This window comes from Rhinopithecus bieti, unplaced genomic scaffold (genome assembly GCF_001698545.2).
Source record: "Rhinopithecus bieti isolate Rb0 unplaced genomic scaffold, ASM169854v2 scaffold_8350, whole genome shotgun sequence".
NCBI lineage: Eukaryota > Metazoa > Chordata > Mammalia > Primates > Cercopithecidae > Rhinopithecus > Rhinopithecus bieti.
The window spans coordinates 143,238-170,544 of NW_016806031.1; the positions used below are offsets into that span (position 1 = coordinate 143,238).

Genomic DNA, 27,307 nt, shown 5'->3' on the forward strand with positions numbered 1-27,307 from the left:
CTCAGCCAGGAGTAGACACTGCAGTCTTGAGGTGGAATTCCTTCTCTGGGAAATCTGTTATTGCCTTAAGACTTTCAACTGCCTGGGTGATTTCCCTCTATGTTACGGAAGGTAATCCTTACTTCGCATTAACCACATCTGCAAAATACTCTCATAGCAACACCTGGATTAGTGTTTGGTTAGACCATTGGGTACTATGGCCTCGCCAAGTGACACGTAAGAATGACCATACACTCAGTTTGAAGGGCCCTCTCACAGATTGCAGGATGACAGAAAGTGCTTTGGTTTCTATCCAAAACATCAGCACTTGCTTGGATGTAAAGGCAAGGCCTGAGTTGTGTCATCAGAGCTGTGCGTGGATAACTCTTATTTGAATTGTGTGTACTGTGGGATAGACTTTGCAACCAGATTAGATTAGCTTCCATGGGACCTGGCTAAAGAATAGAGAGATTCCAGGAGGCAGTACTGGTGTTAAAAATACCCTCAGGCTCAATCAAAAAGAAATTACTAGGGAATTACCTCATAGAAAGTGAGTTTTGACATTTAGTACTTCCGTGAAAATGATTCCAAAATTATTTATTTATTAATTTATTTTCCCTGCTAAAGTAATCACTGGCCAATTTAACTGTGTCTGTGTTGGGGGGCAAGGAGCTAGATACCATCATATGTGGCATGATCCCAAGGAACATTAGAAAATCGATTTATTCCAAAAAGCGTTTTTTATTTATAAAACATTCTATTTGAAAATTTATTTTGGAACCTATAAATGGTTAAATTCCAAAATAGTAGTAATACAGAATTTTTAACAATATTTTAACATTTCTTTTTACTCGAGCCCGCCTTTGTGTTTTCTTTCCATAAGCAAATACACTGGATTAAAGCAACAGTACTCTTATCTTCAAGTTCAGTGCCTGAGTTTCTTGAATACTATTTCCATTTAGAGTTTAGTAATTACTTAACTTCACATTATTCTGTCACAAATGATAATCTATATATAATCCTACCTATATAGTAAAAATCATAAAACTATTATAAGCCAAGTCAACAGAATTTATAAAGTTAATATAAAACAATAACTATACGGATACACATGTGCATTGGTCCCTATTAGAACTATGCCAACATGACAAGCATTATTTAAAGAATGAGTTTTTTGGGCATAGAGAAGTGAGGGGTCACTATCACCAAAAATTATTAGGAAGATTATAGGTAAAAAGAAATCAGCCTATGATTTTCACTAACTAAAGGAGGAAAAGGGAGCACGTCATCACAGCTGATGCAGTTAGGAAAATTCAGTTACCATTCTATCACAAACTGGTTGACTACTTCTAGAGCTCACAGTCAGGCTCTTCAGGCATTCTGTTACTCTCTCACTAAAAGTTTCCTTACACGGGACATAAAGCTACTTTTTTGATAACAACAGAATATTACAATGCTGTTTAATCTGACAGTTAGCAAGCAATAGAAAAACAACTTGGAAATTGGGGGAGCCACACAGTCTCCCCCAATTTTGACAGGGGCCAAAATGAGTCATTAAGAAACGGTATTTGATCAACTCAAATACTGATCAATGATAGATTGGAGAAAGAAAACGTGGTACATATACACCATGGATTACTATGCAGTCATAAAAAGGAATTAGATTATGTCCTTTGCAGGTATATGGATGAAGCTGGAAGCCATTATCCTCAGCAAACTAATGCAGGAACAGAAAACCAAACACCACATGTTCTCACTTACAAGTGGGAGCTGAATAATGAGAACACACAGACACAGGGAGGGAACTAACACACACTGGTGTCTGTCGGGGAGGGTGGGGTGGGAGGAGGAAGAGCATCAGGAAAAATAGCTAATGTATGCCAGGCTATTAGGTGGCATAGTGATGGGTTGATAGGTGAAGCAAACCACCATGGCACACATTTGCGCATGTAACAAACCTGCACATCCTGCACATGTAACCCAGAACTTAAAATAAAAAAAAAGAAACAGAAAAAACAGACAATATTCAAAGAGCACTGTAGTATCTAACGTGATTTATAAAACAAGAAATGTGAAGCAATTTTCAATGGAAAATGCCATAGTGTTTGAAAACTAGGAATGTTTTGGTGCTGATTTTCATCAAAGAGGTACACTAAGTCATTAAATTGGAACAAATTCCAAATTCACAATTACTTGCATCACCTCAGTTTACTAATCCAATAAATGAAAAAAAAAAAAAAGACAAATAAATAAAACAGCATTGTAGAGCCCAGCAGCTTTGTTTTTGGCTCCCTATGGATAAAATCTCCAGTTTGCCCATAGTTTTACCTAGAAATCCAGTTGTAGAATCAAATTGTGAATCCATTTCAGCTAATAATTTATTTTGGGTTTTAACTTCATGGCCTATTTCAATGGAAAAATATTTTATAGCAGTTACTTTGCTTCTCAGACTTTCAGTGAGTCTCTCGTTTTTTTCTTCACAGGCACTATACCCACTATTAGCGTACCCATTGTTCCCAGAGTTGCCAGGAGGTACTCCTTCACCCAGGCCTGTATGCTCCATTCTGCTAGAGGAGAGAGGGAAAAGGTGGGCGCAGGAGGGTTGGGTGAGTGGGAAAGAGTTAGGGGTGACCTGGACTACATCTTCAGTACCAGGGCCCCGTGGAACACTAACTTCTTCCCCTAAAGCACCATGACATCAGTCCAAAAAGTATTTTTTCAATTGACCAGGCATAGGCTCTGCAATTCTGCAATTAGGGACTCACTCTTTAGCATTAATGCCTTGAGCCTGTTACAAGGCAACGCACTGAAACTTTGCACACAGCAAGGTCCTCACGTTGCTTTGGAAAGGGTTGTATGGGTTTTTCATAGTAGCGAAGCCTGAGAAGTCATTCTTCTGTGGAGCCTGGGTGGATTTTCTACCTGAGCACTGGAAGTAGGAGGTAAGAGGTAGGAGGAAAGGTATGGTGGGAACAGTGTAAGGAGGTGAGGGAGCTTGATGAGAAGTGCCCCTGGGGTAGTGACTGGTCCAAGACTGAGGTAGGAATAGGGAAGCACCAATCCTCTGTAGCATAAGGCATTGATCTGAGCCCAACGAATCAGTTCTTCTCTCCAGTTGCTGGATGTACATGCCCCTACTCCCCACCCCTAACCTGGACCCATGACAATCTCCTACTCTGTGGGTAAGCAACTCATTTTGGTGTGTCTGGGACTTTCCCAGTTCAGCACTGAAAGTCCTTCAGTCAGGGAATCCTCTCAGACCTGGGCCAACCAGGATGGTTGGTCACCCTTTGCACCACCATCACCATGGAAACGTAGGGGATAATTTCTTTTGTGAGTTTATCAAAGGGGGATGCTTTGCTGGGCACACTTTAGTTTGGGTACCAGCCCTGAGACCCTAAAAGTGGACAAGAACACATGACAGCCAGATGTTCAGTTGGAAATGACTACTGACTTTTTTGATCTGGGTGGACAGCATCCATCAGCCTTCCCTGCCTTCCATTCACCGCCTCCCATTAGCTGGTGCTGGGAAACGCAGGCATGTGGTGCATTCTGGGGCTGCCTATATGTTAAATACAGGTGCTGGGAAACGCAGGCTTGTGGTGCATTTTGGGGCTGTCTGTATGTTCTTCAGCAGGAAGCCCAGGCTACTGCTGAGAATACCTGAAGTCAGCAGACCTGGGTGTTAGTCTCAGCTCATCCCCTAAATAATGTGTGACTTCAGCAGGGTTTTCTTTTCTTGCCTCAATTTCCTCATCTGTAAAATGTGATGCTTTGTGTTGGATATCACATCTGCCTCCAGTGTGAACAATCCATGTATGTTTTCCCCTCTAGGACAAAATAGAAGGGCTTCGAATGGGTGGAGCAGGTGCCTTCTGCACAGGCAAGAGAGCTGCACTTGGTAAAGCTCTTATAAAGGTCAAGGGTTGTAGACTCAGAACCGGGGGGCAAACTTCCCACCTGGCAGTGAAAGGCACAAGACTGTATTCACCAACAACAAAGAAAACACATTTACCCCCAGAAATACAGCATATTAAGCTCTTAATTGCCATCCTCTTTTCAGTGAGGACAAGATTTTCCAAATAAAACTCAGTGATCATGAAAAATAGAGATCAGCTAGGGATGGGAGAGGGAGAAAGCATGAGATGGACCATGCAGTGACCGAGAAAACGGCCTCCTGCCGGCCCCAGCCCAGGCCCTCAGGGTGGGAAGTGCATCGAGGGAAGGCCAGAAAGGGGCAGAGCTCAGCAGTCCCAATGGGGAAGAGCCCTGGAGCTCTGGCCAGCTGGGTAATCCCACAAACACTGTGTGAGTCCCTCCATTCTCTGTATGTGGGCTCAGGGATGGGAGCGGAGCTGTGGAGTCCTCACTGACCCAGAGTGCCAGTGCCTCTGGATGCCTTTGCCTTCTGTCTTTTGGTGCCTCCTCCTCAGAATGCAGTTTTTACATGCTCACTCTTCACCCACTCTCACAGGCTGAGGACAAGACAGGTTGGCTCCAGGATCACTGCTGCTGCTGATCCTCCTGGTGGGCAAAACAGGCTGAGGGAAAAGTGCCACAGGGAACAGCATCCTCGGCCAGCTCGTGTTTGAGTCCAAGCTGGGGGCCCAATCAGTAACCAGGACGTGCCAGGTGGAGACAGGAACATGGAACAGTAGGAAAGTCCTGGTGGTCGACACGCTCTCCATCTTTGAGTCAAAGGTCCAGACTCAAGAGCTATACAAGAACATTGGGGACTGCTACTTGCTCTCTGCCCCGGAGCCCCATGTGCTGCTTCTGGTGATCCAGCTGGGGCATTTCACTGCTTAGGACATGGTGGCCGTCAGGAGGGTGAAGGAGGTTTTTGGGGCAGGGGCCATGAGACATGTGGTCATCCTCTTCACCCACAAAGAGGTCTTAGGGGCCAGGCCCTAGATGACTATGTAGCAAACATGGACAACCACAGCCTGAAGGACCTGGTGCAGGAGTGTGTGAGGAGATACTACACCTTCCACAACTGGGCCGCCGTGGAGGAGCAGAGGCAGCAGCAGGCAGAGCTCCTGGCTGCGATCAAGAGGCTGGGGAGGGAGCGAGAGGGCTCCTTCCACAGCAACGACCTCTTCCTGGATGCCCAGCTGCTCCAGAGAGGCAGGCTGGGGCCTGCCAAGAAGACTACAGGCAGTACCTGGCCAGTGTGGAATGGCAGGTGGAGAAGCAGAGGTGAGAGCTGAGGGAGGATGAGAGTAACCGGCCATGCAAAGTGCTCCCCAGAGTTAAACAGCAGATGCTTTCTTAGGTTGTCATGTCTGCCTTTTTATTACATGTGGTTTGATTGTTCTTGCCATTTTAATGAACTTGTGTATCACTTGTGGACACTGAGCATTTTAGGTGATTTCTACAGCCTGCCTTTTTTCTTTCCCAGAGTTGTCATCTCTGTTTATGTGTCTACAGCCCTTTGCTTGCTTTTTACAGAATTTCACTCCCAATTTATCTTCCTTGCAACAGACATATCATCAATTTTCCATCCAGTGCTTTTAGATAAATAAAATATTGGCTGGGTGTGGTGGCTCACGCCTGCAATCCTAGCACTTTGGGAGGCCAAGGCGGGCAGATCACTTGAGGTCAGGAGTTCGATACCAACCTGGCCAACATGGTGAAACCCTGTCTCTACTAAAAATACAAAAATTAGCCGGAAAATCGCTTGAACCATGAGGTGAAGGTTGTAGTGAGCCGAGATTGAGCCACTGCACTCCAGCCTGGACAACAGAGTGAGACTCTGTCTCAGAAAAAAAAGAAAGAAAGAAAAATAAAACTAGTTTTTTTTGTTTTGTTTTGTTTTTAACTTCTGAGTGTAAATCATAAACTGGCTGGGTATGGCCATGGAATATTTGGTGGCTTGCAGGAAGAAAGGTGCTTGGCTACGAGGCTCTGAGAATGTCTCACCCTGGGCCCTGCTTTCTGCATTCCTGATGTCAAGAGGAGAAATGTGCTATGAGACAAGCTGCTGGCAGAATTCCTTACTTTATTCGTAGATATGCTCAGATTTATTCACAGGCTGAAAAGATGATGCCCTGCCCCCACCTCAGAAAGCAAGGATGGCGAGGTCAATCTGCTGAACCAAGCAGGGGACCCTGGAGGTGTGGAGGAGGTTGGAGGACAAGGGGCTGGACTTGAGGGAAAGAGAGCAAGGGGTTGCAGTGGCCGGATGGGGCCTGCCTTGGGGAAAGCAAGGAGAGCAGCTGGGAAATGCAGGACCTGGGATGTCCTGGAGCAGGAGTTTTAAGGGCCAGAGAGCAGAAAACCTGGGCTCAGCAGACTATATGGTAGATGTTCCAGCTACTTATCTCAACTATGCTGCATAGACAAAGGCCACTATGGATGAGACTGTACGTGATGTGCAAGGCTTTGATCCCTAGAACTTCATGAGCACTGAACTCTGAATTTCATGCAATCTTCACGTGTGAAGATGAAATGTTATTTTTCTTCTGATTTCTTCAACCATTTGGAAATGTAAACACCCCTCTTAGCTTATAGCTGTACAAAACAGGTGGTGGGCCAGATTTAGGCTGAGGGCTGTCATCTGTTTCACTGATTTCCCATTGTTGGCCGGGCTGCACTGCAATGCCACATCGCTAACCCCAAACTCAGTAGCATCCGGGACAGTGACGTGTGATGCCCGTGGGAATTTGAGGAAAGGGTAGTGGTCCCCATCTCAATGGCAATAAAGAGAAGAAGGCAGACATGGGGCTCAAGTATGGGCAGGTTGGGAATTCAGTGGAAACAGGTAATCAGATGAAGAGGAAGCCCCTGGTCTCTCCACCACACCTTCTTCTTTGTGTTCGGTAAGGAAGACCTGCAGCCATCCTGGACAGGCCATGGCTGGATGGGCAAGTGACTACTCTGGGGTGCTCGGCTGTGATGCCCCTTAGCAGCATCCTTCAGCTCTGCTGCTGGCAATGAAGCTCCATGTCTGGTTCCATGGCATTGACTCCTGAATCCTCGAGCACAGAACTGATTCCAAACATGTGCAGGGAGTGTGTTGTGTGCCAGCTCCCTAAACCCTGGGAACCCTGAGTTCTCAGACTAAGGACCACCTCCTCAATGCAGTGTTCCCAAACCGCTCCAATGAGCTTGATTTAATGCAGTCCAGCTTCACAGACATTTATGATGTTAGACTGAGGGTCAGGGTCAATGCCTGGCACCAGGAGTGTAAGATAAAAAATAACAGGATTCTGCTTCCCAGGGGACTGTGGGGTGGAGGGATGAAAGCACATAAAAGTGGGGCTATAGGAGAAGGTTTCTTTTGGAAGCAATGTCAGCAAGAAGGAGACCACGGCAGGCTCGGCAGAGGCTTCCTAGACGGAGAGATGCTAAGCTGACGGAACATCCTTGCCTCTTGGGGGAAGTCACTGGATGCTGAGGGGCATGTGATTAAGGAATGGGATGGGAGTCAGCACACGGGAGGAGGGGTGCATGGGGGGCTGGGGCTGGGGCTGGGTGGGGATGGGGGGTCTGGGCCTCCTTCTCAGGATTCCAGAGTACATCCTGGAATCCTGGCCAGAGGCTTCTAAGCAGGTTGGTGTATCTTGGGAAGATCAGGTGGCAGCAAGTGGCAGCTGGGTTGTATGAGTATAAGCCTGGAGACAGGGATAACATTCAGAGGAAATCAGCACCTGCACTCCAGCAGTAGCAGTGGTGACGGACAGGACAGATTCGGGAGAGCTAAGGAGGTGCCCCGCGGTGTGGTCACTGATGACAACATCGGGAGGGAACTCACCTCTGTCCTGGGTGACTTTGAAATGTGGCTCCCTTCACTGTAGCAGCCACGCAGAGGAGGAGTGGGCTGAGCTGAGGGAGGCAAAGACTGCACATAAGTGGTGACCTTGAAGCCTCCGGAAACTGGTCCAGTAGATGTTGTCTGGGCTCTCCCTCCCTCCAGGGAGGCACTCTTGATGGACATAGCCATGATCTTAAGAAAGCATTACAGAGCGGCGCTGCCAGAGTAGCCTCCTTCCAGTGTGGGGATGGCCCATTCCCGGGTCACCCGGTCCACACTCCCTCTACTAACAAGGAATCACTTTCATGGTGAGCAGGATTGCCTGATACCCAGCCAACAGCCTGCCCACCACCCCAACCCTGTGGACATCAACTTCCAAAGAAATAGAGCTGGAGAGCTGATCCAAGGAAATTTTACAGTGGAGAAGGAGAAAGGGTTTGGTTAACCTTTCTCATGTGTGAACGTTTGCCAAAGTGATTCCTTGCAGAGCACTGAAATGTGAGCTGTGTTTCTCTTGGGCCCCTGGCCAAACTGAGAAGAAAGCTCAGAGAAAGCCCTGCATAGAGGGCACCCCATTTCCTTGACCCTTTCCTACTCCCATTCATCAATGCAATCCAACTGAAAGTGTTTTGCTTTACTCAGAGTTCAGGGAATGTCCACTATGTGGCAGGCACTTCAGTAGGAGCAGGAGGTTCTTCCTAATTTTAGGAACAAGAAAAGCCAACCCTGTTCCTTTATTCTGGATGCCACTTGCTCAAAGGAAGCAAGTGGACTGGGAAGTTCCAACAGATTGAAACGACAAAAGGGAATGTGGAGAAATTTTCATTACTTTGAATGTTTTAAAATGCAGGTAAAAGAGACCCGGAGCTCAAATAGCTTAAATAAGTAGGAAATTTATTGGCTAACACAACTGGAAATGCAGAGATGGGGCAGGCTGCAGGGCTGGTGGCTCAGGTGGCCCCAACTCTCTTTGCTGCTCTGAGGCACTGCCTTCAAACCTCAGGTTGGCAGCACAAAGCTGCTGACAGTCCCAGCGTCACACCCAGATCCCACAATGCCAGGGACAAAGATAGGTTCTCTCTAAGGAGAGATCTTCCATCCCCACCTCTGCAGACTTTTACTCACTTATCATGGACCTGCATGGGATCTCAGGCCCGTTCCTGAAGCAGTCATTGGCAGAGAGAGTGGGAGAGTGTTTACAGCAGCCAGGCAGGCAGTCTTGGAGTGGAGGCACACAGCTCCAAGTCTATACGGTAGAAGGGGAAATGGGAGCTGCACAGACAGCAAGCAGCGTGCTCCACAGACCATGAGGATCCGAGTCTGAATTGGTGATTATTAGAACAACGACTCCATGGGGTGATACGTTAGAAGTGCTCCAGGGTCCAGAGATTTAAATATAATGAAAGATGAACAGAAAAATAATTAAAAAAATTATGCTGCACCAAAAAAGAAAAACAAAAATCTCATAATGCAAAAGCATCAAGTGTTTGACTCTGAGGAGCGCCTTGTATGCCCAGTTACTCTCATTCTCCCTCAGCTCTTGCCTCTGCTTCTCCACCTGCCATTCCACCTTGGCCAGGTACTGCCTGTAGTCTTCCTGGCAGGTCCCAGCTCCAGCTCTTTGGAGCAGCTGGGCATCCAGGAAGAGGTCGTTGCTGTGGAAGGAGCCCTCTCGCTCTCTTCCCAGCCTCTCGATCACAGCCAGGAGCTCTGCCTGCTGCTGCCTCTGCTCTTTCCCAGAGCCCCGGTTGTTGAAGGCACAGTACCTCCTCTCGCACTCCTGCACCAGGTCTTTCAGGCTGCGGTTGTCCGTGTTTGCTACATAGTCATCCAGGGCCTGGCCCCCTAAGTCCTCTTTGTGGGTGAAGAGGATGACCACATGTCTCATGGCCCCTGCCCCAAAGACTTCCTTCACCTTCCTGATGGCCACTGTGTCCTGAGCAGTGAAACGCCCCAGCTGGATCACCAGAAGCAGCACGTGGGGCCCCGGGGCAGAGAGCAGGTAGCAGTCCCCAATGTTCTTGTACAACTCTTGGGTATCAGCCTTTGACTCAAAAATGGAGGGCGTGTCAACCACCAAGACTTTCCTCCCGTTCCATGTTCCTGTTTCTGCCTGGCACGTCCTGGTCACTGACTGGGCCCCCAGCTTGGACTCAAACACGTGCTGGCCAAGGATGCTGTTCCCTGTGGCGCTTTTCCCACAGCCTGTTTTGCCCACTAGGATAATCCTCAATGCCGCTGGTGTTGCAAACAAGTTATCTTCTGATCTACCTGTAGAAAAAGAAGTCTTGTGTCTTACTAAGTTAATGATCCTTAAGAATGTTAGGTCATTGTTCATGGTTATCTCATGAAAGCTATGAACCTCCTCCCCAGAATGACAGACATGTTTATGTGTGCATAAAAGTGTGCATACAACTGTAGGCGAATCTTGCATGTAAAAAGCCTCACTGGAAGCCCATGCTTGGATCCACAGCCAGGAGTCAGAACTGCTGCATTAAGGGGATGCATTAAGCACTTCATCTGGATTGTGGCAAATAGAGCTTTCCTGAAAGAAAATGGTCCTTGTGTTTTCCCCTGCGAGGTGTTTAGGCCAACTCCATGGAGAATTATTAGAAGGAGGGAGGGGATGAGTAGTTACAAGTGAGAAAATACAATTACTTCTCTTTCACCCACACATTTCCAGGCACACTTGTATAGACACACTCCACACATTCATTCAAGCCTTGAGGGTCAAGCAGGTCTCCACTGGCAGATCTATAATGACCCACTGCCGGGGGTCAGCTGCCTGTCCCTGGGTCTGTGCTCTCCGGGTAGGGAGTGAAATGTTTGAAATTGAGATGACGTAAGTTGTAGTTAATGTTAGGGCAACGTCTGGGAGATGACCCTAAGGTGGATGGCTCAAAAAGATAGAACATAACCTCAATAGAAGCATGTGTGTTGAAAAGCTAATCTATGTGGCTGATGGAAGGAAGCACATGAAATTATAGCAGAAGTGGTGTTGGAGACGGTGACACTGTGGCAGGAGCTAAAATCTTCAAGGCACAAAGAGGGGAGAACCTGCGGATTTCTGGAGCCCAAATGAATTCAAAGTGCACTTTAGGCTCTTAAAAATCTATTATTTTATTCCTCCCACTCTGGGTTGGTTCTTCCTTTTCTTAAGTTTTTCTGAGGTTTTTTGTAGCAAGCACAATGACTAAATCCCTATGGGGACCTTTTTTGTTGTTTTGTTTTGAGCTGTCAGCAGACAAAGAAAGAGAAAACATATTCACCCATTTGCTTCCAGACCCTTCAACTTATGACTTGGTTTCCTTTCCACATTTCCCACACACCTGGTGCAGGGAGAGCATCACACTATGGGGTGTGTGTGTGTGTGCGTGTGTGATTGTTTGATTAGGCACAAGAGGTATGGCGAGGTAAAAAATGATGGTTGCCTTTATCTTCTTCATTTAAAATGAATGGGTTTCTGCCACTGTGTTTTAGGGGAAGGTAAGTGGGGAGATAATTGTGATTCTCCCAAGCACCTGGGGCTCTTGAGAACTTCAAGACTTTCTTACCTTCAGCCATAGCTCCATATTTGCCCTTCTGAAATCCTTCCATTCTCTCCTGGAATAAAAACAGGAAAAGGATAAAAAGCAAATGTCCATATGGGAGCTGGTAGAGCCTGAGAGCACCTCAATTCAGATATCTAAGAATAATTATCTTCAGATGAGCCATTTCCATCACTAATTTTCTAACTCATATTTTACTTTGAAACATCTGTAAATAACTTTAAGCAAACCAGGTGATGTTAGGTTATGCTAAAATAGTGCACTATTGCTTCCCTCCCCTCAACTTAACAGAAAATCAGGAAATATTTGGGAACAAATCAGTTGATTATCTCCCCCAACCAGAAAGGCATGAAATGAAGAAAACATTCTTCTATGAAACAAAGAGTGGGTGTTAAAAAAAATTGAAATTACACTAGGCAAACTTACCAGAATAGAGAAAAAAATTGCCTTGCTGTAAATAAGATTGGTTTATTTGAAGTAGTGGAAACTTCCAGTCCTAGAAAGTCTTTGTGTCAAGTGGGCATTCCAGTGGCAGAGAGGAAATTACAAGGTACTTTCCAATGGGAGGGTGGAAGTGGGGATCAGGGACACAAAGAACTGACGTGAGAGGAAATGGTGCAGGGGGACTGGTATGACCGCCTTCCCATCCTGACGGTTGGTGGAGAGGAGGTAGTGAGGTGATTGAAGAGAAAGAATCAACTTCAGGCCAAATTCAAGAACAACTCATTCCTGCTCTGGGTTTCCAGCACTGTGTCACAGCATTGGGGATGTATATCTTCCACCTGACTGGATATTGCCAAATATGACTCCCAGGGAGTCGTGCTAACTCCTATTTGCACCACCCATTTATAAGAAGTCCCCAAATCTCGACAGGCACTTGGTAATATTACACTTTTAATTTCCTGTCATCCTTATGGGCATAAATAAGGATGTCTTAATTGACTTAAACTTATATTTTACTGATTATCATTAAATTAAAAACAGTTTTCATGGTTTGCTATTTTGGTTATCTATAAACTTCCATTTTAATAACTTCTGTGATTTCTATCTTTTCTACATTTTCTATTCATTCAGTGGATTTTTTTGGCCTTCTTTAGGTCAATCAATCTATTTTTGCATTATCAGAATGTATTAAGACAGCTTCCTGCCTCTCTTCCTTTCTCTTCTTTCTCTTCTTCCTCCTTTCCTCTTCCCCCTCCCCTCCCTCCTTTCTTTCTTTTTCTTAAGCCCAGAGAAGAGTATTCTCTCTCCCATACCCTGTTCTTGTCTCTGGTAAATTATGCTTTTGGCTTTTGCTAAAACAGCACCAGTTCCCTGACATCCTCTCTACTTTAGATGACGTTTTCTGAGGTTTGGAATCAACAAAATGATGTGGTAAGGGTCAAGAGGACAGTGGTAATGATGTTGATTATGAACATCATAATTGTAATAAACCTCTGTGCAGACGTTTATAATTTTCAAATTTATTTCATCCTTCTTATTTTAATTGCTCTCTCAAATTCCCTGTGATGTGATCAAGACTGGTCTTAAAATTTCTATTAAAATGCAAGGAAACTGAGCATTAAATGATCTGCCAAAGGTCACATATTTACAATGGAGCTAGCATCAGGAAATGGCTCCTTTTGCCTATGTATTGTCCTTGAGTCCATAGGCGGAAAAAGAGACTATTCCAAAAAAGTCAACAACCCTCTTGGAACATGTGTACAATGCTGCCACTCCCTGGTCAGGAGACAAATTAATTGGACAGCTAGAAGCCTACCCTAAAACCAACACACAGAATTTTATTGCAAAATCTTGAGTGCATTTTTTATAAAAGGTTATTCAAAAATAAAATTGTCGGTGGCAGGAATTTCTCTCAATTGGGGTCTTTCCTTTTAAAACAGCCAATTGCCTGTCACAAAAGCCAGTCAAACTCTGTTAGGTTAGGAAACGAGCGGCAACAATAGCTTTCCCAATCCAATGTCTCTGAGTGGATCAGGCTGCATTGAGGAATATATTTTTTGGCAGATATTAACAAATAACAAAGTGTTCACAGGTGAGTCAGAAAGGATACTGATGGCAATGCTAAAATGAGTCATGGAGAAGATTATAAAATAACTGAATAAAGCGTGGTGGACACATCGTAGGCTTGAGGGAAAGTGATACATGTTGGTCTACAGGGCAGACAAAAGTGGGGGAATTAAAAATGAAGGCAGATGTCTTCTCCAAAGGAAAAATTTTACCAGTAGTCCCACAAATGAGACCAAAGGTCATGAGAGATTGGAAGGCAGTGTGCAAGCAAGAAAGTAGCAGCCTCTGGCAAGCCGGTGGGAGGGTCTGCTCAGGGAAAAGGGTGAAGCAAATGAACAAAATGCATGTTCTGATTTGAAAATTGCATGAACCTGATTTTACCATGAGAAGAGCTTATTTTAGCAAATCACAAGAAAGCAGCCTCTTCCGTACTATTTTAGAAAAGATCAAACCACTTCTTGTCTTCTTTGTTCATAAGTATTTCCTTCACCCGTCTGCCCCAGCCCATATATTTCCAGGTATTGGAATGATGTGTTTTGCGGTTTGGTCACTGTGGTTCCACGGCATGTCTCTCACATCAAGTTTGGCTGACAAAGGGATTGTTCACAGGTGCCCCAAACATGAGCCTGTTTCCCTACAGTGCATCCTGCAGGGTGTCATAGGAAAAATGTGGGAAATCTAGGGGAGCATGGGGTAGTTTTCAGAAGTTGAAAGTCACAAGAAAAGGTCCACTCAGGGGTCTTGTTTGGAACATGAGGCTCCTGGGGTGGGAAAATATCCTACACTTGCCCTGGGGAGCCCTAAGAATCCATCCTCAGCTCCCAGGCTTGTCTGAGACATAGTGCGTGTCTGGCTGGTCTGGGACAGGAGAAATTAGGAGGGTAAAATTGAGAAGAATGCCCCATCATGCTAGGGGAGATGGGGAAAGCCTATTACCCTCTGGGAGCTTCCGTTTTCCCATCTGTTCCACTGGTGAGAGGATCAGTTCAGACTTACTCCCTGAGAGTTTCATGGAGATCGACTTGGCTAAGTAATGGGCAATGGGGCAGCAAAGCCCGCTGCCTGGGACTGGGCTGTGAGTGGAGGCGCAGATTCTTTAGGCTGTGCTCCACCAGCTGTGCACCTGCTAATGCCCACAACCCTCACCACCATTGCCCCGTTTTACAGACCAGGGAACCCAGAAGTGAGGGGATCTGTGCAAGGTCACATCAGAAATGAACAGCTGTGACCAAACTGCGATCCTTCCAATTCCCCAAGTCTCTGTGAGCATAAACCCAGTTCTCCTTACCAGAAATGGCTGTTGTGCCCTGTCCTCCAGGGTGGCGGTCATTTAGGCTCTGGCCGGCTGGTCCTCTCTCAGGAAGGTGAAGTGACAGCAGAGAGAGCCCTGTTCTGTGATCTGTGTGTGAGGAGGCTATTCACAGGGCTGAGGGAGGCTGAGTAGATACAGTTAAGGAGGAGCCACGTGCAGGGGCTGAAAGCTCCATGACTCAGCTGCAAAAAAAGAAAAGTAGAGATTATGGAGTGTGCCCCCCACACCCCTGCAGACTAGGACACCCTGGCATTGGCTGGAAACTGATTGGGAACAAGCCCCTGAAAACCAGCTGAATGCAGCGATGTGCTGCCTCCTTAACGGGCCACTTCCTGTCATGAGCCTGCCCTGGGACAGTGTGCCCCGTCCTATTTCCTTTTTACTTTTGACTGTTTCAAGCAAGCAGTATTTGGAAGAAGGAGATATGAAGGGAATTACAGACTCTCCCACTTCCAAGTTCAGAAAAGGCCCCTGGTGACTGGAAAGTTCTGGGCAGCAGCTGCTGCCCTCAGCACCCATCACTGGGGCACCTACTCCTCCCAGCACTCTTGGGCCCCTTCTCACAGGCTCTGCTTCTGGAAAGCTTCTGCTAACCAGGATCAGAAAGGCACTCTGGTCCACAGAGGACCAGAACAAGCCCTCGCAGGGTTTGACTTTTGGCTTGTGACTTACCCTGGCAAGCTGTTTGCCACGTGACGGAGCCCTCCCTGTGGGGACATTGTGGAGTCCACGTGTCAGTTTATCTGGTAAGGGTTGAAAGCAGGGTGATAGAACCTCTATTTTTCAACTGATTGGGAGAGCAGTGGACATAAAGCTGATTGCCATTTAAGGTTAGAGCAGTGGACATAAAGCAATTATGAGATGGAGAACACAATGGGACTTAGGCGGAGGGCCATCAGGGCCAAGAGAATCCCCACATCCCTCGCTGTTGACATTTGAAGTGGAGCTTACAGTCATATCATAACAATTGTCTAAGACTTGATGGGTAAACAATTTTAAACAATCCCCTGCCAGCCCAGAAAACCTCTCCACAGAGGCGGAAGAGAAAGAAAACAATTTTATTGAACGTGCATTGAACCAGAATGTGATCTGGATCCCAGACAATCCAGGAAGAGATTGCAAAGACGGAGAGGGATGTCACCTGGTCATATAGCCAGGTAGGTGCCACCCATTACACATGTGTTCTCAAGCTAAACCGTAGCTAGTACTCAAGTAAGAGGACTTGACAGTACCCTTTGTCATACATAGTTCATCCTAAACTCACTCAGTAATCATCTGTGTTAGCTAATTGTCTTTTTCCAGAGGAAAAGGAAACTTCTCATATCCTCTATGGCAAGAGGAAGATTTGCAACTCAGAAAGGTGCTGGCAGATCTCAGGCTCCTACCTAAGTCAAGTTAGGCTCCTAAATTAGGCCCCTGGTTTCCCACGGAGACTGGGAGGTGGGGACGCTACCTTCCTTGATGTTTGCGTTTCAAAGGGATGGCTTCCAGGTGCTCTGAAGACAGCCCTGGGCTGTCAAACAGCTTTTAAAAAGATTGCATTACAAAGGGTGGAGAAAGAATTCACACTTACAAGCTTTCTAAATAAAATACTCTAAGAAGGGAGGGGTAATTCTTTTCCACTTTATTTTTTCTCCAGAAAAGAGAATTAAAGTTTTTTCCTTATATTTGACTTTTATTGGTCCTTACACTTTTAAATTCTTCAAGGACTTTCAAGCTAGTCAGCACTCATACTTTGTGTGAATTGAGCAGAGCAGGGCAGGAAGTGGGCTGTAATCTGACCAGGATTTCACCCTTATTAGATAGGGACCAGGTACTCCCCCAGCAACTGCCTGGAATCCCTCAAAAATTTCATGGACAGAGTTCACATCAAAATCTTATAAACAGTGAGGGGCACCGATGCTAACCATTCTTATCAATGTAGCAAATTCACTTCATTCTAGTGACATCTTCAAACTCCCTCTCTTCTTTCCTTGTGGTTTGAACTATTAGCAAACATTATATTTATCCACTTAACTGGGTGCTCTGGCACCCCAGCTAAGGACTGATTTTCCGCTTTGAATTCTGTTCTCTAAGTCTTATCTTTTTTTTCGCTAGTAGTTCCCAGGCTCCTCTTATGGCTCAAAGAGACCTCAGGGAGTCAATGATGAAATGTGTTAACTGGTTTCTATCAGTTTTCTGGATGAGATCGTGGGCTTTTTAGAGGTCAGGGACTGTCTTCAGGTCAGGATCTTACTAGAACTTAGCCCTAAAAAGTGCTCAAAATACTTACCGAATAAATGAGTAAAACATATGACTTAAATGATCTAACTCTTCCCTCATGTCCCCCTTTGTAGTTACATTTAGTGCTAGTAGAATAATCTTAGGTAGCTACTTTCAGAAAGCAGGACTGTAGAAATTCATATATATCCAGATATGAAAGTATTTCCAAAACTAGACTCTGTGCCTTTTCCCACACCCTCTCTATTCCTCTGTTCAGATTTGCAAAACAAACAAACAAATAAACAAACAAACCCCCAGGAAACCTGGGACACCTAGGAAGTGGCCATTTTCCTTATCCTTCTGTTCGACACCAAATTCAATCCCTTTTCAGCCTGGACAGAGCTAGTTCTCTACCAAACCTGACATAGTACAAAATGTGATGAATTGCTGAAAGCAGGTCTCTATCCATCCCCAGCCACCTCTGCTATCCCTGTTCTCGCTCTGCGATGCTCCCTGGTGCACAGAACTGGGCACGCTGAGCTGCAACTCATGTGCTCTAGTTATGTGATGAAGTTTCTGGAGTTCTGAGTGCAGTAGCCATCTCAGGGTAGATACCTGTAGGCTGCCCTGAGAATCAGCTTTATTAAGTTGAGGAGATGCCAAAGCTCCATCTCAGAGACATTTTGGGGAGCCACCTTCCCTATCAACTTGGAGTGATTCAAGGACCTCAGGGCTCACGCCTTGGACCTTCTGTTGAAATGGAAGATAGACAATTATTGCCTTCTGATGAAGGAGGAAGGAAGAATAAGGGAAAAAGGAGGTGCGACATTTACCACTTTCTTCTGAGCCACTGGGCTGAGGTCCTAGGTGACCAACCGGCCAACTTGCCCTGAATTTGACTGGATTTAGTACTACAAGGCCCACGTCCTGGGAAACCCCTTAGTCCCAGTCAAACTGAGCCTGTTGGTCACCACATGGTCTCCTAACACTTAGTCATGCTTGCTCTCTTTCACCATCTGGCCTCTGTCTCTTCATCCATCATCTCACCCGATTCCACGGAAGTCTCCCATGAACATGACTAGTGGGAAATGTGGAAATGAAACCCCAAGTCAGAGTTGGGAGGGGCTGAAGCCAAATGCTGAAGTGTGATTTCTCTTCCTTGTCTGTAGTCACTCTAAAAAAAGTTCTTTCTTGGAACTTTTTTAGAACATTGTGTTCTTATGAAAATCAAAGAGCAGATAAAAGTTGCTGGAAAAAAGTATTAAAATGCAGGCATTTCTGTATTATCAACATTATCATTTCCTTTGTTTCTGGACAAGGTCATGGCTATTCTTTTCAGAGCTGAGAGGGGCCAGGTCAAGGGCACCTAATTGGAGGTGAGAAAAGGAGCCTCCTGGATCAGGGTGTTCTACAGAGACCACACCTGCTGAAGAGGCTTCATGGGGGTGGGGGGCAGGGGGCAGAAATCATCTAGGGGTGAGTCCAGGAGGTAGAGCTGAGGATTCAGAAACATCCAGGTCAATAAAAGCGGCAGCTATCTGAGCCCACAGTTGACACACAACATGGAGGAAGGATTAATGATGCCATGAAGTACACTCTAAGTATCTAAACATTGCATTTTTAAAGCAAATTTACCCTATTCTCCTGAGTCTTTGCACACTAGACCTAATGGGTGGTAAGTCCAGACAGCACCCATAGGAAGCAGACAAAAAGCCACCCTCTTAAGGAATCTGAAATCTTATTACAGAGACAAGACTTACGCAAATGAAAGACAATGAGTAAGGGTCCTAAATGAATGTTTTGGACAAGTGTATCTCATACACCCCGTTATAGAGCATTAAAAAATTAAATAGAGCAGAATAGAAACTATCAAAATTAATCACACAAAATATAAGTGTATGTAAGTTCTGGGAAGCAGTAAAAAATTGAGGGTCATGGTAAAAAATACATGAAAGCACAGTTTTAGACAATGTATTAAGCAGGATTTTGGGAAGAAAAGAGGTCAAAACGGACCAACTCGAAAGAGAAAGCCCTGAAGTGTGGAGTAGAACTTGGACATGTGATCAAGGTTGACAGGAGGTGAGGAAGGTGCCCTTTGAAGTGGTTATTTTAAAGGAAGCAGAGAGTATGTAGGTGTCAGGGCAGGACAGCGCCCAGAGCAGGTGTAAGAGCTTTTTATCATGACCTCTGGAGTTGTCTGGGTAGCTGATGTCTGGTTGTCTAATTCTTTAGCATTGCATTTAGAGTAGACCCTTCACCCATTTAGGTAGCCCAAAAGGCCAAGAGGGAGCAGCAGGGACTGAATGCATGCCCTGACGCTCTCCTCTAGTTGTTTATTGGATGGGTTAGATGAGGTCTAGATGGGATGACAAGGTCCCTGGAGATTTCCTGGCGGGCACCTTGGAGGACTGCTCCTGTTGCATCTGGAGTGGGGTGGACCTTCCTGAAAGCCTAATGAGACCCTCCCCTACCCTGACATTATCACTTGCAACTGAATGTCTCCTGGTGAGCGTCTTGGGATCCACAAGCTGATATCTTCCTATCACGAATGTTTCTGAGCTTGCTGAGGTATACCCTCACCAGGCTGATTTCCTTTTGAGTCATTACATCGGATATTCTCGGCTCTTGAGTTGTCAATCAATTATAGGTTTGTTGAGATATTTTCCCCCTCACCCCTCAGAGGAGAGACAAAGAGCCCCTCAAAACCCCAAGGTGGCTCAAGGTCTGAGATCAGTTGCCTCTGAGGTTGAGGGCAGCCTCTTCTGTTTACAAACTATGCTGTAACAAATGTTACCATGTGGATATCAACATGAAAAAGTTGGGAAGCTCTACTTTTGATGAAAAAAGTATAATATACCAAGTCGTGCTGTCTGGGTCTTGTTTTCCTTCTGTCTGAAATTACTATTGACATTTGACATCATGAGGTATCAGAGTTACCAACAGGCACATCTGTAGGACTGACCCAGGCTTCTTGGGGTGCACATTGTCTTTTAACATATCCCACCCCAAGATCTCTGGTTCCTCCCCTCCTGAAGCTATCAGACCTTACACACAGTCAGGAGATTCTGTCAGATTCTGCCCCAGGCAATATTCTCAAGCTGCTCCATGGTCTCTATCAAGGCCAGGTTCTCCTAGACCCAGGACATGAGGTTCGTGGCCTGGGGATGCTTCTGTGTCCTGGGAAGCTGAGCAAGGACCACAGTGACTTCATATTTGCTTTTTCAGAGAAGGAAAACCACAGCAAGAGCAATGATAAAAAGTGGAGGCAAAGGTAATTCCTCTGCTGAACATGTGAAGGGAGTTGATTTGCACAAGAAGTGTTAGAATTGGTTCAGTGACAACATAAGAAGTCATACCTCCTATGGCTTTTCTATGAAAACTATATCCTGTGCTGCCATAAGCTTCTTGGAGACCTACACGCACACATTTGCCACTTGAGTTTACCTCAGTGAATACCTGAGTCGTGTGGAAAGGAAAGGAAAAAGGCATAGCCACAGAAGGTGAGAGCTAGAAGAATCTTGGGGATCATCTAAACTAGTCCTTTCCTCCCCCTTATTACAGATAAGGAGACTGCAGTCCAGAGAAATGGTTTTCAGAAGATCATAATAGTTAATTTTAGTATATAGTGTGAGATATAAATCAAGATTTTTTTTTGTAAATGTATGTCCAATTTTTTATTCCATCAACTTATCTTGCAGGGAGCATCCTTTTTTATTAAATTACTTTGGCGCTCTTTCAAAAATTAATTGATCATATACATATAGGTCTATTTCTGAACTGTATTATGTTACATTGATCTTTATGTCTGATCTTCACCAATACCTCACTGTTATGATGATGGCAGCTATATATAAATCTTGTGATCAGGAAGTGGAAATTCTCTTTTTTCTTTTCAAAATGGTTTTGGTTTTAAATATAAATTCTAGAATCAGCTTGAAAATATATAAGAAAATACTTCCAGATTTTGATTGTGATTGCATGACTCTACAGATTTATTTGGAAATAATGATATCTGAATAATATTGAATCTTCTGATTCATAGACATGGTATAATATTGTTCCAGGTATTTAGGTCTTGTTTGATTTTTCTCATCAATGTTTTGTAGTTTTCAGTGTAAAAACCTTAGATTAATTCCAATATTTTATAATTTTAGTGGTATTATAAATGGTATTGATGATTTCATTTCAGTTTCCTGTCATTCATTACAAGTCTGCAAGAATATAATTGATTTTTGTATGTTGACCTTGTATTTTCTGACCTTGTTAATTTATTAGTTCTAGAATTTTTTTGATACTTTGAGATTTCCTTCATAGAAAATTATGTCATCTGCAAATAAAAACAGTTTTTTATTATGTTCTTTCCAATCAGTGTGCTTTTAATTTCTTTTCTTTGCCTCCTTTCACTGGCAGGATCTCTACCAAAACATTAAATTGGAGTGGCAATGAGGGACATTCTGGCCTTTTCCTGAACTTAAGGGAATATATCCACTCTTGCACCTTCCATAGTCTTATGGATTTTCTGTCTGCATGTTTTATTGATTACTGAGAAATAAGGTTTAAAGTATCCAAGTATAATTTTGGATTTGTCTATGTATCTTTTTGGTTTCTTTAGTTTTGCTTCATGTATTTTGAAGCTCTGTTTTTAGGTGCAAATATTGTAAGGACTGTTATATTTTTCTGATACATTAACACATTTATCATTATGTAATGTCCATCTTTATCCTTGACAATATTCCTTGCTCTGTAGACTACAGATCTATGTTATATTAATGTAGGTACTCCAGCTTTCTTTTGATGAGTGTTTTCATGATGTTTATTTCCTCATTCTTTTACTTTTAAGCCATCTCTATGATTGTGATAGGTGGAATTCTAAGGTGGGCTCCAAGATTTCCATAAACTAGTATACATGCCCTGGATAATCTCTTCCCCTTTAGTGTGGGAAGACCTGTGAATAGAATGAATGCCATTTCTATGATTGGTTTACATGGTAGAAGTGAAGGGATTTTGCAAATTTAATTAAGGTCTCTAATCAGCTAGTTTTGCATTAGTTAAAGGGGAGATTATTCTGGGTAGGTCTCACCTAATTAAAAGAAACCTTAAAAGCAAGAGATACTTCCAGATTTTAAGAAAGCAAACATTCATGCTTTAAACTGCCTATAAATATATGGAGAGGGGCAGCCTCTAGGATCTACCCACAACCACAGTCTTTCAACCACAAACAACTGAATTCTGCCAATAACCCGAATGAAGTTGGAAAAGGACCCTGAGCTCCAAATGGCAGAATGGATGATACTTCGATTCAGCTTCACAAAACCCTGAGTAGAGGATCCACCTAAGCCATGTCTTGACTCCTGTGCCAGGCTGTTTTTACATTGCTATAGAGAAATATATGAGACTGAGTGACTTATAAATAAGAGATATTTATTTTGGCTCACAGTTTGCAGGCTGTGCAGGAAGCACAGTGCTGGCATCTGCTTCTCGTGAGTGCCTCAGGAGGCTTCCAATCATGGTGGAAGACAAAGGGGATCCTGCTTGTCACACGATGAGAGTAACAGCAAGGTGTGGGGGAGGTGCCGCACACTTCCAGATAACCAGATCTCACTCACTGCTGTCAGGACACCAACCCCTCTACGAAGTATCCACTCCCATGACCCAAACACCTCCCACCAGGTCCTGCCTCTAACATTAGAGATTACATTTCAACATGAGAAATGAGGGGCCAAACATTCCAAAAATATCAACTCTTGATCCACAGAAACTGTGAGATAATAACTGTATGTTGTTTTAAGTTTTCACATTTGTGGTAATTTGTTATGCAGCAATAGAAACCAATTCAGTCATTACCTTTAAAGTGCACTTTTTTGTAGATAGCATATGGTTGAATCTTGTGGTTTTCTTGTGGTTTTAACCAATCTAAATGGATTTTAGACCATTTATCACAATCTATCTATAAAAATTTCAGACCACTTCACATATGTTTTAAGAAAGTTACAATAGTGTACTTGCAATTCATCTTTCCCATTTTTGTGTTGTTATTGTTGTAAACTTTTACATGTTTTATAACTTCCCTAATACACTATTACTATTTTTGTTAGAGCTATAAAATGTAAAAGAAATTTCTTTTATATTTGTATTTTTTCCCCATTTCTAGGGCTTTTCATTTCTTTGTGTAGATTCAGATTTCTGTCTGGTGTCATATTCATTCCTTCTGCCTGAAAAACTTCTTTTAGCCTTTCTTATAGTGAAGTTAAGTTGATAATTAATTGTTCCAGCTTTGTTAGTTAGATTATTTCACCATCATATTAGAAAGATTTCTGCTGACTAAATATTCTGGTTAGTTTTTTGTATTTCAGTATAATAAAGATGCTATTCAATTGTGTTCTGAATTGTAGTTTCTGACAAAGAATCAGCTGTAATTCTAATATTTGTTCCTCTAATATAATGTCTTTTCCCCCTAGTTATATTTAAAACTTCCTCTTTATCATTGGTTCTCAACAGTTTAAGTATAAAATGTCTAGATTTTCTGTTTTGCTTTGTTATGTGTTTACCCTGCTTGGAGCTCTCTGTTTCTTGGATCTGTAGTTTAGTGTCCTTCAATACTTTTAGAAAAGTCTTAACCACTACCTTTTCAAATATTTCTTCTGTCCATTCTCTCTTTCTGACATGTACGTTAAACTGCTTGATATAATTTCATAACTCCTATATATTGTTTTCTCTCATTTGTTTTTCTCCTTTTGCTCAGTTTGAACAATTTCTATTAACTTATTTTCAAATTCACTGATTCCTTCCTCAACTGTGTCAAGTCTACTGATGTAACCCCTAAGGAATACTTCATGTCTCATAAAATGTTTTTAATTTCTAGCATTTACATTTGACTTTTATAGTTTCCATCTCTCTGTTGAAATGTCTAATCTTTTGTTACATGTTGTCTACATTTTTCATTTCATCCTTTAGCATAGTAATCATAATTATTTTAAAGTCCCTGTCCCACTTCTGGATTATTTCTCAGTCTGGTTCTGTGGATTGTTTTGTCCTTTCATTATGGATTATTATACTTTTGCTTTTCTGAATATATTATAATTTTCTTAAATTGTAAATATGCATACCAGGAAAGTAGATTGGGATAAACAATATTTATATGTGGAATGGTTATGCCTCTTCCTCTGTCAGGCTGTTAGTGTTCAGGTGAGTCAATCTAATTAAGAGTTGAACTGGGTTGGGGTTGTTGCTATGGTTACCTTCAGTGCATCTTAGGTTTTTAATATGTTTAGTGTTGCCTTGCGCTTAGGTGGGGACTGAAATGCCATAGGGCTTTACCTGGTGTTCCTGTTCCATTCACCCTCAGATTTCAGTCATCTCTGCATAACTCCACTTCACAGAGGGTTGTTCCAGGCTTTGACTCTTCCCTATAGTAGACTGGATTGCTTGTTAATCACCCAGTATTTTTTAGATATATGGCAAGGGCAGGGAAGTGTTCTTTGTTGTTCCTACATAGCTTCAGTCTTAGGCATGGCCTATGTGCCTGGGCCTTGGGTGCTGGGCTTTCTCTGTGATTCTGACCTTCTTCCTAATGGCAGCTGTATTCGTGAGGGTTCTCCAAAAATAGAGAACCTGCGTGTATGTGTGTGTGTGTGTGTGTGTGTGTGTGTGTGTGTAGAATTGGTCTGCATGATTATGGAGGCTGAGAAGCCCCATAATATGCTGTCTGTGAGCTGGAGAACTAGGAAAACTGATGGTGTAATCCAATATGAGTTTGAAGGCCTGAGAACCAGGGAAGCTGATGATGTAACTCTCCCAGTTTGATGCCAAAGTTCCAAGAACAAGGTGTGTGGGGGGAGGTTGTTGGTGTAAGTCCAAGAGTTCAAAGACTTGAGAACCAGGAGCTCCAATGTTTGAAGGCCAGAGAAAATGGATGTCCCAGCTCAAGAAGAGAGAATGAATTTGCCCTTTACTGCCTTTTTGTTCTATTTGGAACTTCAACTGACTAGACGATTTCTGCCCATATTGGTGATGGCAGAACTTCTTTACTGGTTTGAATCTACGGATTCAAATGCTAATCTCTTCTGGAAACACCTTCACATACACACACAGAATAATATCTTACTAGCTATCTGGGCATAGTTGAACTTGATTAGTTCAATCAAGCTGACACATAAAATTAACTATCACAGAATCCAGGGTGTTCTTTGTACATGTGTAATAGAAGTCTTGTACAGAACAGAGGTGTTTTTTGCCTCTTTTTAGAAGTCAGCTGTCAGTCCAATTTTTACTCCTTTATAATATCTCTTTTTTTCTGCTTCAAGTTTATTGGTTTAATTGAATGGGTGGATTCATATATTTTATCTGTTCTGGAAATTTCTCATGTTTTCAGATACTGTCTTAACTCCTGTGTTTCTATTCCTTTTTTCTTTTTGCCTTATCTCTGTGAACCTGTGTTTTTCTATTCTTTCAGAATGATGATTAATATGTTAAAACTTCTCACTCTTTTCTCTGTATTTCTTACCCTCTCTCCACATTGCTTATCTCTGGGCTGCAATCCGGATTTTCTTCTACCCTGATTCTCTCTTCAGCACTGTCTAATCCGTTAAATCTGTTCACTGAGTTGTTAATTTCAGTTGTATATAAGTTCAGGTTTGTGAAGGAGGAAACACCAAAACTGGATTAGATGTACAAAAAATTTAATGGAGGCAGAAGCAGGTAGAGGGAAGGATAGCCTTCAGACCATAACGATTTGACACCTGTGAAGGGAGAGTGGGAAGAAAGAAGGTTTGGTTAGGAAGAGTCATGAGCAGTGCAGTTCCAGGAAAGATTCAGTAGCCAAGGGGGAGTCTTTGAGCCAAGCTGCCAGTTAGAGGAAGCTCATGTCTTTCCAGGAGGAGCCTGAGTACCCTCACCATTCCAATGTGCTATCTCACTGGCTGGGAGCAGTCTGCAGGTGGCATGCCTTTGGCACAAACATGGTGGTGGGTCCAGAGGGGCAGCAGCAGGGCCATTTACCAATCATACACGCCAGAGCTGGTGATGTGGGTGGCATGTTTTATGGCTGCCACATTCCGTTTGTCAATTCTAATAGTTTTATTTGGTATGTTTGCAAATGTATCATGTCAGTTTTATATTTTCCTATTTTCAGAAGACATTTTCAAGATTGCTTAAAAACTGTCTTAGATATTGTAAGTGTACTTGTTTTATACCGATATCTGATCATTATAGTATCTCAAGTTTTTGCTTATTTGTTTCTGTTACTTTTTGTTTGGTTTTCTCATTGCATCATGTTTCTTTTGGTGTTTGGTTTTCTCCAAGTGCTACACATTACATTTAAAAAAAGTGTTCAAGGGAAAATTTAAGGCCCAAAGTATTAGTATCATCCTCCAGGTAGAATTTCTTTTTAATGCCAAATCTTCAGACACTATTGGAGAAAGACCACTTTAATCAAGTCTAAGGACACTCACACTGCAAGTCTACAGTAAGGATGATTTACATCTGAGAACTTATCACTTTGGGATCCTTTTTTTTTTCTTTTTTCTCTTTTTGAGATGGAGTCTCACTCTGTCACCCAGGCTGGAGTGCAGTGTCACGATCTCGGCTCACTGCAACCTCCGCCACTCATGTTCAAGCAACTCTTCTGCCACAGCCTCCCGAGTAGCCGAGATTACAGACATGCACCACCACGCCTGGCTAATTTTTTGTATTTTTAGTAGAGACGTGGTCTCACCAAGTTGGCCAGCCTGGTCTCAAACTCCTGACTTCAGGTGATCCACCTGCCTCCCAAAGTGCTGGGATTACAGGCGGGATCCTTTCTAAAAGTAAGGTGAGGATGACATTCTTCACTTTGGATGGATTGTGAGTTTTACTTTTATCCTGATTATCCTATAAAATTACCAAATCCCAAATTGTGGCTCCATCTTTAAGCTGTTTCTACTTGATCTGAAAATATAAGTGGCTCCTTACCAGGCTTAGGTTTCTGGGTTTTCACTTTTCTTAGGTTTGTTCTAGAAATTCCTCACTCTCTTGTTATGCCTTTGAAGCTTACTATTTAGTTTATTTTACCCAGATTTTTAACATTATTCTCTATGGGAGTACTGTCCTAATTATCTACCCACCATTACCATAAGATGTATGTTCCACTGATTTTTTTTTTGAGATGGAGTCTCGTTTTGTCACCCAGGCTGGAGTGCAGTGGTGCAATCTCGGCTCACTGCAACTTTCGCCTCCTGGGCTCAAGTGATTCTCCTGCCTCAGCCTCCTGAGTAGCTGGGACTATAGGTGTGCACCACCACACCCGGCTCATTTTTTTTGGAATTTTTAGTAGAGATGGGGTTTTACCATGTTGGCCAGGATGGTCTCGATCTCCTGACCTCATGATCCACCTGCCTCGACCTCCCAACATGCTGGGATTACAGGCATGAGCCACCGCGTCTGGCCTCCATTGATCTTATTGATTCTGAGTAACCCTAATTCTTTGAGCATCAGAGACAATCCTAATCTAGGTCTTCATGTACA

General features: G+C 43.5%; 1 protein-coding gene and 2 pseudogenes across 2 annotated transcripts; 1 reads left to right on the top strand and 2 right to left on the bottom strand.

The window, feature by feature from the left end:
- Positions 1-1,708: 1,708 nt before the first annotated feature.
- On the bottom strand, positions 1,709-4,566 carry LOC108531165 (BET1 homolog pseudogene; annotated as a pseudogene).
- On the top strand, positions 3,140-5,254 carry LOC108531157 (GTPase IMAP family member 5-like; annotated as a pseudogene).
- A 3,283-nt stretch (positions 5,255-8,537) lies between these two features.
- On the bottom strand, positions 8,538-15,259 carry LOC108531166 (GTPase IMAP family member 5). Of its 2 annotated transcripts, XM_017874479.1 has the most exons (4): positions 15,170-15,259; positions 14,582-14,787; positions 11,290-11,338; positions 9,093-10,006 (listed from the first exon to the last, which is right to left on the bottom strand). In XM_017874479.1, the coding sequence occupies exons 2-4, from the start codon at positions 14,621-14,623 to the stop codon at positions 9,126-9,128; spliced, it is 972 nt and encodes a 323-aa protein (XP_017729968.1). In that variant the 5' UTR covers positions 14,624-14,787; positions 15,170-15,259; the 3' UTR covers positions 9,093-9,125. The 2 variants fall into 2 exon arrangements, with proteins under 2 accessions (XP_017729969.1, XP_017729968.1); XM_017874480.1 differs by lacking the exon at positions 15,170-15,259 and having other exon boundaries at positions 8,538-10,006; positions 14,582-14,630.
- Between the last annotated feature and the right edge of the window lie 12,048 nt (positions 15,260-27,307).

Coding starts and splice junctions, on each gene's coding strand:
- LOC108531166 (XM_017874480.1), bottom strand. CDS start 14,623: ATGACCGCCACCCTGGAGGACAGGGCACAACAGCCATTTCTG. Junction 11,339..14,581: donor GGGCACAACAGCCATTTCTG/GTAAGGAGAACT, acceptor TTTTTATTCCAG/GAGAGAATGGAAGGATTTCA. Junction 10,007..11,289: donor ATATGGAGCTATGGCTGAAG/GTAAGAAAGTCT, acceptor CTTTTTCTACAG/GTAGATCAGAAGATAACTTG.